Raw genomic sequence first — 17368 nt, 5'->3', positions numbered from 1 at the left:
CTCTAAGCAACGTTTATTCCACCGGCCTTGCCTCGTCACTGCCATCGTGCCGGAAGGCGCACAGACAAACTCGACAGGCTTCGAAAGTGCCTGTTCTTAGCCGTATTTTACTGGCTACAGGCGAAGCATTTGTGAATCCCTCCCTGCTTCCGTAAACGAACTAAATATTACATACTGTCGAGCAAATGTTTGATTTATTATGTGAAGAAACATGAGCGCGGCCAATTTCTTGTTGAGGAAAAGCGTAATTTGCGATTTAGTTTTCAGTTGTACTTTTACTTAGCTCATGTATTTTGTAACTCGCGCAGTTTTCCTTTGTCTCCAGAACGTGCATAAAAATGCGCTTCGCTGGCCATAGCGTGTCAAGTCACATATGCTACGTAGACACGAGGAAGTGATCAGCATTCACCGTTTCTTTATTGCATATTCATTTCTTTTTTTTGGATCACAGTACAGTCTTTTGTGGAACTCCAAACTTGTACTTGTTGTATATTATATAAGCTTGCTAAAAGGCTTCGTTACTTACTGTTCCTCTACTGAATGTTTCTTTTCAAAGGTAGTAGTTAAGCTGCATTTATAACTTCGGTTGAAACGAAAGTCCAGCGTTTTGCTCGGGAATTAAACTTATTCTTTTAATCCTACACATCCAGAAAAATGACTTGAATTCGCTGTGTCACGGGAGACTAGAGAAGCCTGCCAGGGGCGACAGAAGCACAAATTGATAAACAGCATAAAGGCACAAATGGACCGGAAACTTCAGTGCGACTGCGGGGACACAGCGCATTCGTGAAGCAGTGATTTCCTTAGGGCACCTCAGCACTAATGTAATGCCCATACTAAGACCAAAGAGCGAATTAAATGTCAATTAACCGAGTCAAAAACCTTCTGCCATTTCTTCCATCGCACTCCGCAGCATCGCCTGCTTAAAAAAAAAAAAAAAAAAAAAAAATGTTTTAAGACATGTTGAGGAAGCGAGCGTCGCAGCTGCGATCGCTTTTCAGCTCAGAGAAGGCCACATATATAACGCGGAGTTGAAACGGTCGCACGAATAATGTTAAGCGCACATTGCGCGCGTGTCGCACAATCACAGCTCGAATATGCACCTGTTGCGCTACCATCAGCAAGTGTGTTCGCATTAGGGTGCCTCGATGTAGCGGTGTTCGCATTACCCGGTGTGCTCCCTTGCGGCATCGGCAGAAGTCTGGGTCTGGACTGTCCAACGGCGCCGGCCGCTTCGACGTGACTCATGTGTACGCAGAAATACGGAGGAGGCAGCTGCGGCAGAGCCGTCAGGAAGAACGAGCGGAACGAGCACTTACAAAAAAACAAATAAAAGGAAGCAGGGGAGAGGAGGTATAGACGGCGATGTGTCTCACGCTCACGCCCATGGGGCTGCTATCGCGATGCGATCCTCAGCCAACGGCCGGTCTTTGGCTGCCAAGTCTCGTCTGCTCCTCTCAGCCAACAGGTCGCGGTCTCTCGCAGACGCCGCAGCACGCCGTAAAATTTACGAACAGAGGCCGCCGAGCGGCGTGGTAGTTGTGGAGCCGTACAGCCCTTTTCTGCGCTGCGCACGATCATGGCCGGCTGTCGACTGCTTGCACCGCCTTCTCTATGCCGTCGTCTGCTAGGACTAGGCGTCTCCTCGTCCAGGTCGTTGGACGGCCCGCTCGGGTCGTTGGACTTGTTGGCGGTGCCTCGGCGCGGCCTCAAATCCATGTACGGCGGTCGCTACCTGGTCACGTTGCTTCCCGGCCACGGCATCGGACCCGAGATGATGTCTCACGTGGAAAACGTCTTCTGGCGAGCCAAGGTTCCCGTGGACTTCGAGAAGGTCGAGGTCGACGACACACCGGAGTCGTTGGACAATGCGCTGCTCTCCATCCGCCGCAACGGCGTCGCCCTCAAGGGCAACGTGGAGACGCAGAACCCGCTCAACGTGGAACCGCGCAACCTGGCGCTGCGCAATGGACTCCAGCTGGATGTTAATGTGGTCCACTGCCGCAACCACCCGGGCATTCGGACCCGGCACAGGGACATTGACATCGTAGTCATTCGGCAGAACACCGAAGGTGCGTTTGACGGCGGTAGCCTGTGAGCAGCGTTCTATTTTTTCATTTTGTTTACGCAGTTTGCGTGGATTCTGGTGCGGTTGATAATTGTGTGTGTGTGTGTGTGTGTGTGTGTGTGTGTGTGTGTGTGTGTGTGTGTGTGTGTGTGTGTGTGTGTGTGTGTGTGTGTGTGTGTGTGTGTGTGTTTGTGTGTGTGTGTGTGTGTGTGTGTGTGTGTGTGTGTGTGTGTGTGTGTGTGTGTGTGTGTGTGTGTGTGTGTGTGTGTGTGTGTGTGTGTGTGTGTGTGTGTGTGTGTGTGCCTACTAAACGTATACGTAACATTACCTACACCGATAATTGACCTTCTTTAATACGAAAGAGTCACGTCTTTAAATTACTACGCTGATGGTAATTGTTAATTATTTATTTAGCGCTTTAGCGAAATTAATCGGTGGCAATCAAGTAAAAGTGCTGCATTTGCGTGAATTCTGCCGGAGCATTGAAGTGTTTTTGTTTTTTTTTTAATAGAGAGCTTTCGAAATTTAATCGTGCAGAAAAGCTGTTGGCCCAGCCGTGGTGGTGCAGTGATTAGGGCGCTCGACTATACTTTGTCCAAGGATGTGGGATCGAATCCCGATCGCGGCGGCCGTTTTTCGATGGAGGCGAAAAGCAAGGCGCCCGTGTGCTGTGCGATGTCAGTGCACGTTAAAAAACCCTAGCTGGTCGAAATTTTCGAGGCCATCCACTACAACATCTCCCATAGCCTGAGTTGCCTTGGGGCGTTAAACCAACCAGAAAACCTGCTGATTCATTATTGTAAGTCCTGCCATACAGCACTTTCGACCCTTAATGAGTAAATGTTCATACATCGAACTCAATGCAGGTCAGTAGATCATCACACAGCCGATTTCAAGCGCATTCGAACATGATCCCTTCAGCACGATTCCGCAAACGTGCTTGAAGCTTTCAAGCACGAAAGCGGGTGTTGACACTGTCACCTCTCTAAGATTTAAAAATAAAAGCAAGTTAATGGAATAAAAACGCGAATGCTTTAGGTGAAGTGATTTAAATGCACATCGCAGAAAAATTTTCAGTGCGTTCTTTCTCTCTGCTTATACAAAGAACTATCATTTAAATGTCACCATACCACCTTGCTCTACTGCCGGTGGAGAAACGGCGACGTCAAGTTAGTTCTTCAAGGAGGTTATAATAGCAATTCTATTATAATGACCTTGGTCAGCGACGCTGCGACCGTTTCAGTTGCGTTTTCTCGCACGGCTGGCGAAAGTTAGCCATTAAAGGGGAAAAAAAAATAGTTTGAGATTCGCAACTTTTGCAGTCACACAAACTGAGGGTCAATTCTTCATGATTATTGACAACTCATCAGGTGTTTCAAATGCGCTTGAAAGCTTCGATGCAGACCTATCTCAGTTGGAATCAAGAGTGCGAGTGGACTTCAGTATAAATTCGTAAATCAATTCTTCAACTTTGGATATCAAATCTTGCCGAGCACAGTCAGCCTTTAATCCTACAAAGGATTTTTCGCCCTTATCTCCGGTAGCGGCATGGCTCATTCACGCCCTTCGACGTCCGTTATCAGCACCTCCAGCGTAGCAATTTGTGTCAGTGATAAAGAGTGTGATTTCACAAAGCAGGGTCCGTATTCCGGGTTTGCGTCGTTATCGAAGTGTCGCTATCTCACGTGACCTCGAGTCATCTGATTGGTGGAAACGCCGGAACTGGGTGTTGCCGCTACGGAACCGGAAGAGGTGGCAACATCATGTTCCGGTTTTTCGGCCAATCAGATGACTTGAGGTCGCGTGAGATAGCGACACTTCGATAACGACGCAAACTCGGAATACGGGCCCTACTCTTTGAACAACCTTCACTGTGCTAGAACACGCTCGGTGACAGCTAGGATGCTAACATCAAGAACGTCCTTATAGATACAAAAAAAAATATATATAAAAGGTACAGTAGTATTGTCAGATTTGACGCAAACTCGTATACTCACATATATTTAGGGCACAATTTTAGCATCCTTTTACCCCTTTTGTGATATAAGTGCACATTCGGTGACCGCTGCCGTTTTAACTTCTGTGCACAGTTCGCTTTTTCTGTTGCAGTTTTTTACCAGGCTCTTCACGACCTCACTGAGACAACATAAGAATGCTTAATTGATGTCGTCAATAGCTCGCACTCAATGATCATTGATGAATAGTGTATTTTTCTTGACCACTCCTTTCCTGGCCCGACGTGCTTTAAGTGTTGTGCGTCATCAAACCAAAACAATACATAGAGAGAGATTGCAGTTGTTCTGCGCTAGAGCGATAACTACAGAAGCATTTTCACCTCTTGCGGATCCAGCTTGTTCCGATATGATGTTAGTATAACCTAAATCATAAATGAAGTTCGTTTTTGGAAGGTCTCGTTTGTTTGCCAATAGCTGGCAAGCATGCACGCGCTCGTACTTGCACCATGAAATCCTGAGGGAATTGGCTAATCGGTTGGTCATTGCGGTGCGTCTGGTATACAGTGGGAGCCTGGATGCGGAGTAATTGTGCGAAATCTTCGTAGGCGAGTACAGCAGACTGGAGCACGCCAGCGCCCCTGGCGTAGTGGAGAGCCTCAAGATCATCACGCGCCAGAAGTCGACCGAGATCGCGCGCTATGCCTTCAACTACGCTCGCACCCACAAGCGCAAGAAGGTCACCGTGGTGCACAAGGCGAACATCATGAAGCTCTCGGACGGCCTCTTTCTGCACACCTGCCTGGAGGTTGCCCGGGAGTACCCGGACATCGCCGTCGAGGACATGATCATCGACAACTGCTGCATGCAGCTGGTTCGCCGGCCTTCGCAGTTCGACATCATGCTAGTGCCGAACCTCTACGGCAACATCCTGGTCAACATGGCGTGCGGTCTGGTGGGCGGGCCGGGGATCACCTCCGGCAGGAACTACGGCCGCGACTACGCCGTTTTCGAGACCGCCACTCGGAACACCGGTAGTCATCTCGTGGACAAGAACCTTGCCAACCCATGCGCGACGCTATTTGCGGCTGTGGACATGCTGAAACACCTTGGACTGCGTGACCACGCGTACCTCATCAAGGACGCCGTGGAGAAGACGCTCAACGAGGACAAAATCCACACGCAGGATCTGGGAGGCATGGCGACCACGACAGACGTTGTGGACAACGTGATACGCGAGGTGGAGCGACACACCACTGTGCCACTCGATAACAGGCCGCACGTTAGCGCACGCGCCTGAGACTCCTGTATGAGTTTCTTTTTGTGTGTGGTTGTTGTTGGTGCGCCCCCAATGTTGCGGATAGGAATTAAACAAACTGAAGGTTCATTCTTTCTGCGGTTCGTGTTTCAAGGAGTGGGTTGATACGCTTGGGTATGTGTATGTTTTGTACCGGTTTAAATGCACACCCCCTAGTACTGAATGTGGGGTGTGCGAATATTCTTTCATACGATTTGCTAAACGAATCAAATAGTGTATGATCAAAATTATTCAGAAGAAATCGAATATGTATGGGCAGGTTTTCCAACATTTTTTTCTTCTTTTGACTGGTATGAAGTACTCATTAGGCACTCCGTTGTTTTCTTTGACGGTTTCAAGAACAGGGTCCACCATCGCTGTGCCTCAGGAATTGAAATCACGGAGGGCAGATAGGCGCCTCGAAATTTCAGAGTGGCTGTTGAGGGAGATAAGCGGTCATTTTTAGTAATCAGTGTAAAAAAGAAACTTTGTACGAATTAATGGGGTGCCTTCAAAATACAAGGGTATGGGGATATACCAAGTTCTTCCGTGCTCGTTAAAATCTCCATAATGCTCGTTTACAGTGATGTTATTTCTGTTATCGTTCGTTATGGGGATTTTAGAGACGTTGAACCTATTGGGCTAGGCTTAGCATGCCCGATAACAGGTCCTCGGCTCAACCCTCGCTCGCTGTCGTAACTGAGATGTGCGCTAGGTTATATGCCTTTGCAAAATGTAGTTTTTTTTTTTCTTTGCTCGCACTTCGTGCCCATGGTACAGACCACTGTTGCGTCTTTCGACAGCTACAGCTTTAATTCCATGAGTTACAGCTCCATGTTGCTAGCACTTTGTCATTTCTCGTCAATATTAATTTTATAAATGTAACAAATTTTATAAAGTATCGAATATACATACAAACTTTAAAATATTCAATTTGGTCTTTTGCTGCACTATCAGCATTCGATTCGGTGCCGTGGCAGATTATTCGTACTGTTTGTAATCTGTTGTTTTCTGTAACTTGTAGAGAAACGAGGATAGCATATACTTAAGTTCGGAGCACTATAAGAAGTTCTGCACTTATACTCTGAAAAGGACAAACATAGAAGTATATTTCATACGCTATATTTCACGAAGCCCTACGCTTTCCGCTTCTCTAACCTCCTGCTAGGGGAGAATCTCTGAAGCATACGAGTCTCGCGTCTCAGTAAACGTCGTAGCAAGCAAACAAATATAAAATGGCATGGCCTGTCTGACATTAGCGGTGCGATTTGCTTGCTGCAGCGAGCGGGGAGAGGTAATTTGAAAAAGTTGGCTCAAGGCCGAACAGCGGCAGGGGAAGTGGAAGTTCATATTTATACATTTATTTTGCCCTAAGCCGCATTCTCATTGAATAAGAGCTGAGCTGTCCCTCTGGAATATCGGACCTATAAAGAGCGATGCGCGAAGAGTTTGACCCGTGCTGCTTACCTCGTTACTCAGGCGCTTATTCTCTGTTTTCAGATCGTTGCTTGTTCGCGCTTTTATGAAGTGCTTTTTCCAGTGATCTTCTTTCCCGCTCAGCAAGCGGGTCGCATTGGTCTTCACCGCTTCTTGCGTACCACCGCCGTAGAGAGACAGATACACACATTTTAACAAGCGAGACAATGTGTGTGTTTACTTTTAATTGGGGTATACGTGGGCTCACTACGTATGTACCGCGAGGCAATCGAATCCAATTCTACTATATGCTTCAAAGGTGGGTGCGGAACTATGCCCTCTCGGCGCAAATATGTTCGATTGCATAGTTTCCTCACTTACAAGGAGGTCAAGGAGACAAATTATGAAAATGTTAACTTGTGTTGACACCGAAGAAAAGCCCCTTGTCCTGCTTCGGGCGCGGAAGAAAAACTGCTCAAAAGAAGGAATGACTGCATTCGCAAAAGTCTCTAATTTGTAGACAAGAAGCTCATGCGTGAGGTGCTCGAGATAGCTGCATTACGGAGAAGAGGGAGAGAGCGACTTGATATGGTAGGACGGAGTGCAGTAACTGCTTATTTTCAACGAGTTTTAGCGCGCTTCAATGTGCATTTTTAAATAGTGCGCCTTCAGATCACGTGAATACTGGACCAATCAAAGACTGCCGTAGAGCAGAGCGTGACGGCAGGTGGTTGTTCGTACTCTACCGTAGTTGAGTGGTTGTAAACAAAGATGCAGTTCGATTGTTTATCACAATATGTCATTCTAAATTCTAGTACACTCGTACTGCTCGTACTGCTCGTACCACCACGGCCGCGAGCGGCCGTGCTCGTACACTGCTGTGATGCCAAGCGCCCCAGGTCCTGCCACTCGTGCTGTGCATGAAACTTTCCGCCGATGCCGAAGCAACCGCCGCAAGTTAGGTGGGAACCGATTTATTCTCTCTGCACGACTTGATTGGTTGGTAAACATTTATTAAAACAGTCAAGGGACCGAAGGTACAGATCTAGGGAGTCAGCCAAGACTCCTTGGAATCTGGCAGCCTCTAGAGCGAGACCGATGAGCGCTCGTTGGTCGTCCAGGGTAGAGCTGCGTAGACGAGCCTACCAGCTATGTTGTTTGGGTGCTGGCGTGTGTTGTCGTGGACAAGTCCAGACCACATGAAGGAGGCCTGCTGGGATATTGCAGTGTTTATTTACACATCGGCATATACCGTTCAGGAAATATATTATGGAATATTTTAGGATTGGGGAAAGTGTCCGTCTGGAGTTGGCGCCATATGACTGCCTCTGTCTTTGCAAGTTCTTGGTGTGGACCTGGATAGAGTTGGCGAGAAAGACGATAGTGTTGGAGCAGGTCGCGTGAAGTGATTATGGTGTCCTTCCTGACCCAAGCGGGCATGTTGGGGGGCGGGATGATAAGCTGCTCGGAAAGTGAGCCCTCGAGCTAGCTCATGTGCTCCCTCATTACCCTTGAGACCCATGTGGGCTGGAGCCCATACCATGGCCCGTATTCCGAGTTTGCGTCGTTATCGAAGTGTCGCTATCTCACGTGACCTCGAGTCATCTGATTGGTCGAAACGCCGGAACCGGGTGTCGCTGCTGCGGAGCCGGAAGCGGTGGCAGCATCACGTTCCGGCGTTTCCACCAATCAGATGACCCGAGGTCGGGGAGATAGCGACACTTTCGATAACGATGCAAACTCGGAATACGGGCCCAGGAGGGTCATGTGTTTAGGAGGATTTTATATGAGTACGCGAAATGCTTCGACTGAAATAGCTTTAGAAGTGGAGAGCGCGAGAGAAATATATAGTATACTTCCTCCGCTGTAGTGATATGTGAAGTGTGTATGGGGCAGGAGGCATGAAGAAGAGTCATGTTCTCATCAGTGGCAATTGCTGTTGCAGCAGTCCGAGTAGAATGGTCTGCCACATCTATGTAAAGTATGTCAAGTCGGCCAGCATATTATTGCTGGAGTGACGCGACCTGAGCTTCTCTGCCATCCTGAAGATGAGTTGGATGCATGTTGTTAGGGAGGAGAGTCTTGATGCCCCTGATGACAGGTGGGAGACTGACCGCCGAGGATGGTGGACAGAGAGGAGCAATGCGAAGTTGTTCAAAGATAGAGCGGCCTGCGGAAGTTAGTGAGAGGCGTTGGCGCTGGGCAAGGAGGGCCATCTCAATGAGCTCGTCAACCGTGTTGGAGACACCAAGGGCGAGGAGCTTGTCGTTGGGAATAGAGGGAGAAAGACCAAGGGCTGTTTTGACGCCGCTGCGGATAAGGCAGTCCAGGCGGTGTTTCTCCATGAATGTGAGACGTAAATATCGAGCAGTGTAAGCAATATGACTGACGACAAATTCTTGAAAGAGATGAAGGAGATTGGCCTCCTTCATGCCTGCCCGCTTGGCAACATGCCGTATGAGACTGCTGTGTGTGTCGATGCAAGCGCTATATTATGTTGGTTCCTGTTGGTGTTGGTTCTGTTTGCTTGGAGGTAGAGGCCAAGAATTCGGATGGTGTCGGCCACAGGCATGGGAAGGTTGTTAATAGTGAGGTGGATATCTGGAGATGGGGGGGGGGTTTCCGGGTGCTGGGAAAACACACAAAGAAGAGCTCAGATTTTGCTGCTAAGCACTTAAGTCCTTTGTCCGATAAGTTCTCTACACGACCTTCTGATATCTCGAGGATGCGCACCGCCGGTTTTCAGCAGCTAAATGCATTGCTTGTTACTCATTGTCTCCTGGTCTAGTGCGTGGCGCTCCATTCAACAGGCCTAAACCGAAGTTTGCTGCAAACATCTCGACCTTTTACAAGGAAGCACCGCTCATAAAGCGCTACCGGATAGCCCAGCAGGTGGGATTCAGGGCTGTTGAGTGTCAGTTTCCATATGACATCAGTGCTGACACGCTCGGAAAGGCGAAAATCGACTCCGGTATGGAGCATGTGCTGATCAGCTCGCATCCAGGTGAGCGACTTACACTTAATGTGCCCACTGCCCCGATCACTGATTGTGCAACTTTTAGGCGACTTGACCAAAGGTGAACTGGGCTTCGCTGCGATACCTGGTTGTGAAGCCCAATTTCTGAGCAGCTTGAAGACTTCAATAAGATACGCTAAGGCCTTGGACTGCAAGAAGTATATACTCTTCTCCCGCATGTTACCTATCGACATTTATTTATTTTTTCTTTACAATTTGGTGCCTTATTTGCCCATCATTTTCCCACAGAATACACATCATGGCAGGAATTACAGGACCTGAACGAAACGCTGCTATGGAAGAAACATACGTCAGTAATTTGACGATGGCAGCCCACTTACTTGAAAAGGTAATGGTATTGTATAGGGTTGCATATTTGCTTCTGTGCAATTTGCACTGTTCTTTTTCAGGAGGGAATTGTTGGTCTTATAAAGCCCTTGTGCAAGGAAGTCCAACCGGGATACTTTCTCAATAGTTACAGTCAGGGTAACACATAGGAGTTATTAGCACTTCTTATTTCAATTTGTGCATTGTGTGCGGGAAGCATATGTTTCACCTAAAATAATGCTTGTGCATTACAGCAGTGGGTTATCTCGAGCAAATAGAGCAGAATGCACAGAGCAAGAACATCCGGTTACTTCTGGTAATCAAAACTTTCACATTCTTGTATTAGGAGATGGTGCACAATGGCTGAATGTAAGAACATTTTTTGCAGGATGTGTTTCACCTTCAGATGATCTCGGGTAACCTGCAGTACAATATCTCAAATCTTCTCAGTCATGCAGGTGAGTGAAGTTATCCCTGGTAGTGAAAAAATAGTTTCACCACAACTTTCTTTCCCAGCTCCCAATAAGAAGTTAGCAGCGAGGAATAATTTTAACTACAGTATTTTAGGTAGGGTTACCCGAAGTATTTACTCCAGGTAACCTTACACACAGTTAATACAGCAATGTAACTTAGCCGGAGATTGCTCCTTGTACATTGGCAGCAGGGAAATGTTTTTGAGCATATGGCCTTGTTGCTAATGAACAGCTCACATTGAGTCACTCAGTGTGTTGCCTTCAGCGGCCTCAATATAGTATCCTGAAACTTTTCCCTTTTATTATAGGTTATGTACAGATTGCTCAAGCGCCACACAAGAATGAGCCTGGTGCACCTGGTGAGATAGATTACAGGTGCATACTGTATCACATTGAAAAAGAAAACTATACTGACTGGATAGGCCTTGAGTACACTCCACAAGGTATGTTATGTTCTCTGTCTGTGGTCTACAGATTTCAGCCGTGGGATTTAGTTTGGTGTGTAACTTTGGCTGTTATTCTTTTTTTGCAGGAGTAATGGAAGATGGCCTTTATTGGATGTCAGACTATGGATACAGCCTTTAAACTGTGTAAAGACAGCCAGAGAGGTTGTTTTAAATGCTCGGTCACAATGAAATGTATTTCTCTGGTAGAATCAAGGCAGTGAAACCATTTAGTTAAATATTACCATTATGAACAATTGTATGGCGATGATGAAAAGCAGTGTTACAAGACGGAATATGCACATTCAAAAGGACAGGTGTGCACTGTACATTGTGTGTGTATACATTGTTGTGCCTCATTAATATGGTCACTTTGGTTCTAGATAAGAGTTTTCCATATGAGTCACACGTCACGAAAAGAAATTCAGAAAACAAAAAAATATGACTAAATTCTGCCTCTGTGCAGCTGAAATTATTCATAATTTTGGAAGCTACAAGTCGCTAGCCTGATTGCCATTATGCTTGAAATAATGTGGTGTAGCTTGACAGTGCCTGATAGTCTATGATACACTTAATAATGTCTCATGACTGAAGGTTTGGTTTGATTTATGGGGTTTAACGTCCCTAAGCAACTCTCATGGCTGAAGGACCTAACTAATTATACGAAAGTTCACATCCGACTCATTTCTACTAAGTATGAGCTGCTGAATGTAGCTTTCCATATGCTACAAGCTGCAGAGCTAGTTGTCTTCACAGACATTTATGTAATACAGACAATGGTAAGATGTCTAGACTGGGAAGCTTTCTGCTCTAATGCACAAGACCATAAGAGGAAATGGTCACTCGGTTATTTTAAGCTTGTGCTTTGCATTCCAAAGGTGTCTTGCATTCAGAATGCACTAGTTAAATCATCTGATTGAGGCAGTACAGATCTTGTTCATGTCACTGTCCATTTATTAGATGGGCCATGATGCGCTCTGTGCATGCTGTCTTTGTTCATTGTCAAGAGATCGAACTTACTCGTTAATTTGACGAAAGTACATTGAAAAAGTTGGTTCCCTCCAAGAACCCTCCATTATTTTAGTCATCCATAATATCAAGGATCATATTAATGAGGCACGACTGTATACCTTTATAATCGAGTAGCGTGCATTTCATTCATTGAGTCTGAAGTTCGTAGTAAAAAAATTTTTTGGATTACAGCAAAAAAAGAATCAGCGTTGTAAGGGGACTTCTTTTTTTTTTTTTTAATTTCTCCAACATCTGGGCAGGCCTTATCAGAAAACTTTCCAAGCTCTCCAGCGTAGTTATATGCTCGTCACCGTGATAGCTGCTACCGATGAGCTGCTCTAGGGAGGCAGTGTTGTCAGAGTGCAGCAGGAGTGATAAACTGGTGTTGCCATTTTCTTCCAGCTGCAGTAAAATGCATGATCTACTATGCTCTTTTTCATTCCCATTTGTGTTATTGTGTTTTAGTTTGGGGCAACAGCACTGCAACAAATATACATAAAATTTATGTCCTCTAGAAACTAACTCTCCGCGCAGTTGAAAAGGTGTCAGCCTTGGAACACATAGCACCATTTTTTCGTACACACAAAATTATTAAGGCGCATAAACACATAAACTAGTTCCCACCTATAAATAGGTCATTAAAGGTACCTTAGACCTATTTTTTAGATTTAGCCCAACTAACAAAACCTTTCAGTAACTATTGTTTTCATAATCCATCAACTTGGCTGATTCTGATATCGTGAACTAATTATGGTAAAAATCGTGAACTAATTATGGTAAAATGATGACTCAGCATATGTTACCAACAGTACTAAATCAGTACGACGCGCTACAGGTCAATATCACTCGACTGTTGCAAAAAAGGCATTGCTGAACTGTTTATATAGTGTCATTTACTACCCCCGTACAGAATGTATTGTATTATTACATACCGTGTGACCTAGTTATTGGTGTCTTTGATGATGTGCACCTTTTTATTTATATATTTTGCATGTTCATTTTTCTTTTTTCTAAGTGCCAAATTGTGTATAAACGTAAATATTGCATTTCTCGTCAATGCTACTGGGTGACTGGAGCTCAGTCAAGCTGCAATAAAGCAGCTTTTTCTCCTGTCACCCTTTCTTGTTGTACATTGTATGCAAAATAAACTCATTGATTGAATGATTCATTCATTGAATGCCACTGTCACCAGCAGCGCCCGGTGCATTGGCCCGACGCGGCGTCCACCCCTCTTATGCACTACATCCTCATATGTCGTGGTCCTGCAACCTCCTCCAATACACCCGGTGCAGTTCTCAAGACATGGCATTTTCAATCATGAAGCAGTTAAGGTAGCTGACGCAAGCACATGCGCGCCATCGTCTCATGCCTGCACGGGGAAAGAATAGTTTTACACCATGCCGGTCTAACGCTGGTCTTACGGCCGTCTGGCTTGTTTCTTGCTGCGCGATAATTATTGGAGCACTAGATTCCTAAATAGAGGAGGGGGAAGGGGGGCGTGCTTATTGCCAAACCATATTTCGTAAGAGCACTCGAGTAGACGATGCTCTGGCATATGCGATCATTTTACCATCATCAGTTTACCATGACCACGCCGGCCGGTGCCAATTAAGTTTCGCAGCTCGTGAACAGGCGCGCCGGCTGTTCAGGCGCAGTTCGTGACGCTCCGGCAGTTTCCAACTGCGGCGAGGTTTAATAAACTGAGCTGCATTTCGAACAGTTTATCCCAGCACGCTGGACAAAGTGGCATGTGAAGGCACCAAGGCACGCCGTTGCGCCAACATGGCGTATTAGCCGGGCGGTGCGGCCAGGCCTGACGCGGTTTGTCGAACGGCTAGTTTTCCTAAGTGTCGCGTTTAACAGGAAAACGGTAAGGTGAGAAATGTTGTTGGTTAGTTGGTTGGTTGGTTGGTTGGTTGGTTGGTTGGTTGGTTGGTTGGTTGGTTGGTTGGTTGGTTGGTTGGTTGGTTGGTTGGTTGGTTGGTTGGTTGGTTGGTTGGTTGGTTGGTTGGTTGGTTGGTTGGTTGGTTGGTTGGTTGGTTGGTTGGTTGGTTGGTTGGTTGGTTGGTTGGTTGGTTGGTTGGTTGGTTGGTTGGTTGGTTGGTTGGTTGGTTGGTTGGTTGGTTGGTTGGTTGGTTGGTTGGTTGGTTGGTTGGTTGGTTGGTTGGTTGGTTGGTTGGTTGGTTGGTTGGTTGGTTGGTTGGTTGGTTGGTTGGTTGGTTGGTTGGTTGGTTGGTTGGTTGGTTGGTTGGTTGGTTGGTTGGTTGGTTGGTTGGTTGGTTGGTTGGTTGGTTGGTTGGTTGGTTGGTTGGTTGGTTGGTTGGTTGGTTGGTTGGTTGGTTGGTTGGTTGGTTGGTTGGTTGGTTGGTTGGTTGGTTGGTTGGTTGGTTGGTTGGTTGGTTGGTTGGTTGGTTGGTTGGTTGGTTGGTTGGTTGGTTGGTTGGTTGGTTGGTTGGTTGGTTGGTTGGTTGGTTGGTTGGTTGGTTGGTTGGTTGGTTGGTTGGTTGGTTGGTTGGTTGGTTGGTTGGTTGGTTGGTTGGTTGGTTGGTTGGTTGGTTGGTTGGTTGGTTGGTTGGTTGGTTGGTTGGTTGGTTGGTTGGTTGGTTGGTTGGTTGGTTGGTTGGTTGGTTGGTTGGTTGGTTGGTTGGTTGGTTGGTTGGTTGGTTGGTTGGTTGGTTGGTTGGTTGGTTGGTTGGTTGGTTGGTTGGTTGGTTGGTTGGTTGGTTGGTTGGTTGGTTGGTTGGTTGGTTGGTTGGTTGGTTGGTTGGTTGGTTGGTTGGTTGGTTGGTTGGTTGGTTGGTTGGTTGGTTGGTTGGTTGGTTGGTTGGTTGGTTGGTTGGTTGGTTGGTTGGTTGGTTGGTTGGTTGGTTGGTTGGTTGGTTGGTTGGTTGGTTGGTTGGTTGGTTGGTTGGTTGGTTGGTTGGTTGGTTGGTTGGTTGGTTGGTTGGTTGGTTGGTTGGTTGGTTGGTTGGTTGGTTGGTTGGTTGGTTGGTTGGTTGGTTGGTTGGTTGGTTGGTTGGTTGGTTGGTTGGTTGGTTGGTTGGTTGGTTGGTTGGTTGGTTGGTTGGTTGGTTGGTTGGTTGGTTGGTTGGTTGGTTGGTTGGTTGGTTGGTTGGTTGGTTGGTTGGTTGGTTGGTTGGTTGGTTGGTTGGTTGGTTGGTTGGTTGGTTGGTTGGTTGGTTGGTTGGTTGGTTGGTTGGTTGGTTGGTTGGTTGGTTGGTTGGTTGGTTGGTTGGTTGGTTGGTTGGTTGGTTGGCTGGCTGGTTGGCTGGTTGGTTGGTTGGTTGGTTGGTTGGTTGGTTCATAGGAAGGGAAAGGCGCAGTATCTGTCACACTTGCTCTGTGGACACCTGAACCGCGCCGTAAGGGAAGGGATGAAGGTGGGAGTGAAAGTGGATAGAGAGAAAGGGGAGCCGTAGTGGAGGGCTACGGAGTAATTTCGACCACCTGGGGATCTTTAACGTGCGCTGACATCGCACAGCACACGGACGCCACTTCGTTTCGCCTCCATCGAAACGCAGCCGCCGTGGTCGGGTTCGAACCCGGGAACTCCGGCACAGTAGTCGGGCGTCTTACCACTGCACCACCCCGGCTGAGAAATGTATTCTTGACTTTCTTGTCAAACTGTGCAGTATTTCAGACAGTTTAGCTCAGTACGGCGGCGACTGCGCTTCACAAAGTTGCGCGTGAAGGGCAATAAGCTAACAGGCATGACAAGGCGTGCGCTGGCCCCCACGGGGACGTGACACGGCATGAGGCGGTTTTGCGAACGGCTAGTTTTGCGTGGTGTCGCGTTTAACAGGGCAACTGCAAGGTGCAATGTTTCATTTTTGTCAAACTGCGAGGCATTTCGGGCAGTTTAGCTCAGCACGGCGGTTTGCGATTCACAAAGTCTCGTATGAAGGCGCGCGTCGCCAACATGGCGTGCTCGCCGGCCGCGGTTTTGCGAACCGCATAGAGTTAATACAAAGATACAAGTCTGTGTATTAACTCTATGGCGAACGGCTAGTTTTGCGTGGTGTCGCTATGGTAGTGTCGCGTTGCATTTAACGGGACAAAGTTAAAGTGAGAAATGTTTTATTATGCTGCAAGCTTCATTGCTTCAGCTGTTCAGTGCTTTTGAGGAATATTTTTAGTATAGTGGCTGTTGTTTCATTCACTGTAGAAATGCATTTTCAGATAGGTTCGGTTAGCCTGCATTTCCTGACCTCCACGTTGCAGGAGTAGCTTTTGTATAAATTTTACGAATGACAGCTTTTCTGTTCTGGACCATAACTGCTGCTCACCAAGTCTTCAGTACGCACCCACATGCACAGATGTGTGCACGGTGCAGTGGCCTTACATTTCATTGCAACCTTCTGCATCATGTTCATTCCTTTTCCAACAGCACTGCATGAACCCACGGACTGCAGCCGAAGCGCGGCAGATGCCGGTGTCGTCTTCCCCCAAGCGTCAGTACTCCTCTCTGCCCTGAACAATAAAAGTTACCCTTGCTAAGGTAGCCGCGACTGTGTAGTTTGTGTAGCCCGTTATACGTAGTGGCACGGGCAGAGGCACATTATTTTATTTTTTTTGGGTAGCCTCACCATAATATATGTGTAGTTTGTGTAATGCCTGTTTCGTTACATATCATTTGCCATAATTCGGAAATCAACGTTATGCTATTTTTTGTCTCTACCTAAGTGCTGTTTGTCGCCTTGTGTATTTTTATTTTTATGTACTGTGCACATCGCCTAATGTGTGCCAAGTTTTGTCAATGCATCCGTCTACATCTGTTGCATCTCTTATGTGCTTTATATGCAGCAAAATAAATGTTCATTTCACAAAGCACTTGGCGTCTTTTCTGCAGTACTGTTTTGCAAAGGCTGTGGCGCAGCTGCGTTGATGACCAGTTTAGAGAACTGGGAATCTATTTTTCATGTTGTTATGCATGCTGAAAATAAATAGAAACACTAGCAGACCATGTAAAACCAAAATGTGCGCCAAAAGAGCAGGGAAGGGCGCAGCGCATGCTAGCATTCAAATCGCGCGCCTTTCAGCAAGACCGGAAGTAGTTGCTGCCGGCCGCTTGGTGCGCTACAGTCATGGGCCGCTCCTACAGCGCTCACACTCCCCCTCAACACCATCCGTAACAGTGGGGGTGTGTGTGTGGTGTGGGTAGGCGCGGTCGTGGGGTGTGTCCGGGTTAAGTGCTGTGAACTTCTTAGTGGATGTCTCTTTCGACAATTGTGTGTGTTTTTTTTTATTAGCTGAGACACCAATCTGGTGTTCACCCGTTACAAAGGGACTAGTCAACACTATCATCATCATCATCATCATCAACCGCTGGGCCCTATCGGAGTGTCCGCTCTTTACCAATCTCTCT

At 46.9% G+C, this 17368-nt stretch overlaps 2 protein-coding genes across 3 annotated transcripts; both read left to right on the top strand.

Moving 5' to 3' along the window:
* Positions 1 to 1182: 1182 nt before the first annotated feature.
* LOC146182267 (isocitrate dehydrogenase [NAD] subunit gamma, mitochondrial-like) lies at positions 1183 to 5411 on the top strand. The gene is made up of 2 exons (XM_084577328.1): positions 1183 to 2072; positions 4629 to 5411. Exons 1-2 carry the CDS (start codon positions 1580 to 1582, stop codon positions 5318 to 5320), a joined length of 1185 nt encoding a protein of 394 aa, XP_084433454.1. The 5' UTR covers positions 1183 to 1579; the 3' UTR covers positions 5321 to 5411.
* Positions 5412 to 5551: 140 nt separating this feature from the next.
* Positions 5552 to 13504, top strand: LOC146182266 (putative hydroxypyruvate isomerase). 2 transcript variants are annotated; one of them, XM_084577329.1, is made up of 9 exons: positions 5552 to 7695; positions 9522 to 9737; positions 9796 to 9907; positions 9999 to 10098; positions 10160 to 10235; positions 10331 to 10392; positions 10465 to 10534; positions 10858 to 10992; positions 11082 to 13503. In XM_084577329.1, the coding sequence occupies exons 1-9, from the start codon at positions 7617 to 7619 to the stop codon at positions 11132 to 11134; spliced, it is 903 nt and encodes a 300-aa protein (XP_084433455.1). In that variant the 5' UTR covers positions 5552 to 7616; the 3' UTR covers positions 11135 to 13503. The 2 variants fall into 2 exon arrangements, with proteins under 2 accessions (XP_084433455.1, XP_084433457.1); XM_084577331.1 differs by lacking the exons at positions 10160 to 10235; positions 10331 to 10392 and having other exon boundaries at positions 11082 to 13504.
* The last annotated feature ends 3864 nt before the right edge of the window (positions 13505 to 17368 follow it).

The sequence above is a fragment of the Amblyomma maculatum genome, chromosome 8, assembly GCF_055883805.1.
Source record: "Amblyomma maculatum isolate TAMU_Amacu chromosome 8, ASM5588380v1, whole genome shotgun sequence".
In the NCBI taxonomy this organism is placed as follows: Eukaryota; Metazoa; Arthropoda; class Arachnida; order Ixodida; family Ixodidae; genus Amblyomma; species Amblyomma maculatum.
Note: the sequence above shows the minus strand (reverse complement) of the source record. Positions and strands in the feature narration are given on the sequence as shown.

Bases quoted from the DNA above. Each gene is read 5' to 3' on its own strand.
- LOC146182267 (XM_084577328.1), top strand. From the start codon at position 1,580: ATGGCCGGCTGTCGACTGCTTGCACCGCCTTCTCTATGCCGTCGTCTG. The intron at 2,073-4,628 runs GTGCGTTTGACG...AAATCTTCGTAG, and splicing joins CATTCGGCAGAACACCGAAG to GCGAGTACAGCAGACTGGAG.
- LOC146182266 (XM_084577329.1), top strand. From the start codon at position 7,617: ATGCCAAGCGCCCCAGGTCCTGCCACTCGTGCTGTGCATGAAACTTTC. The intron at 9,738-9,795 runs GTGAGCGACTTA...TGCAACTTTTAG, and splicing joins GCTGATCAGCTCGCATCCAG to GCGACTTGACCAAAGGTGAA. The intron at 10,236-10,330 runs GTAACACATAGG...TGTGCATTACAG, and splicing joins TCTCAATAGTTACAGTCAGG to CAGTGGGTTATCTCGAGCAA.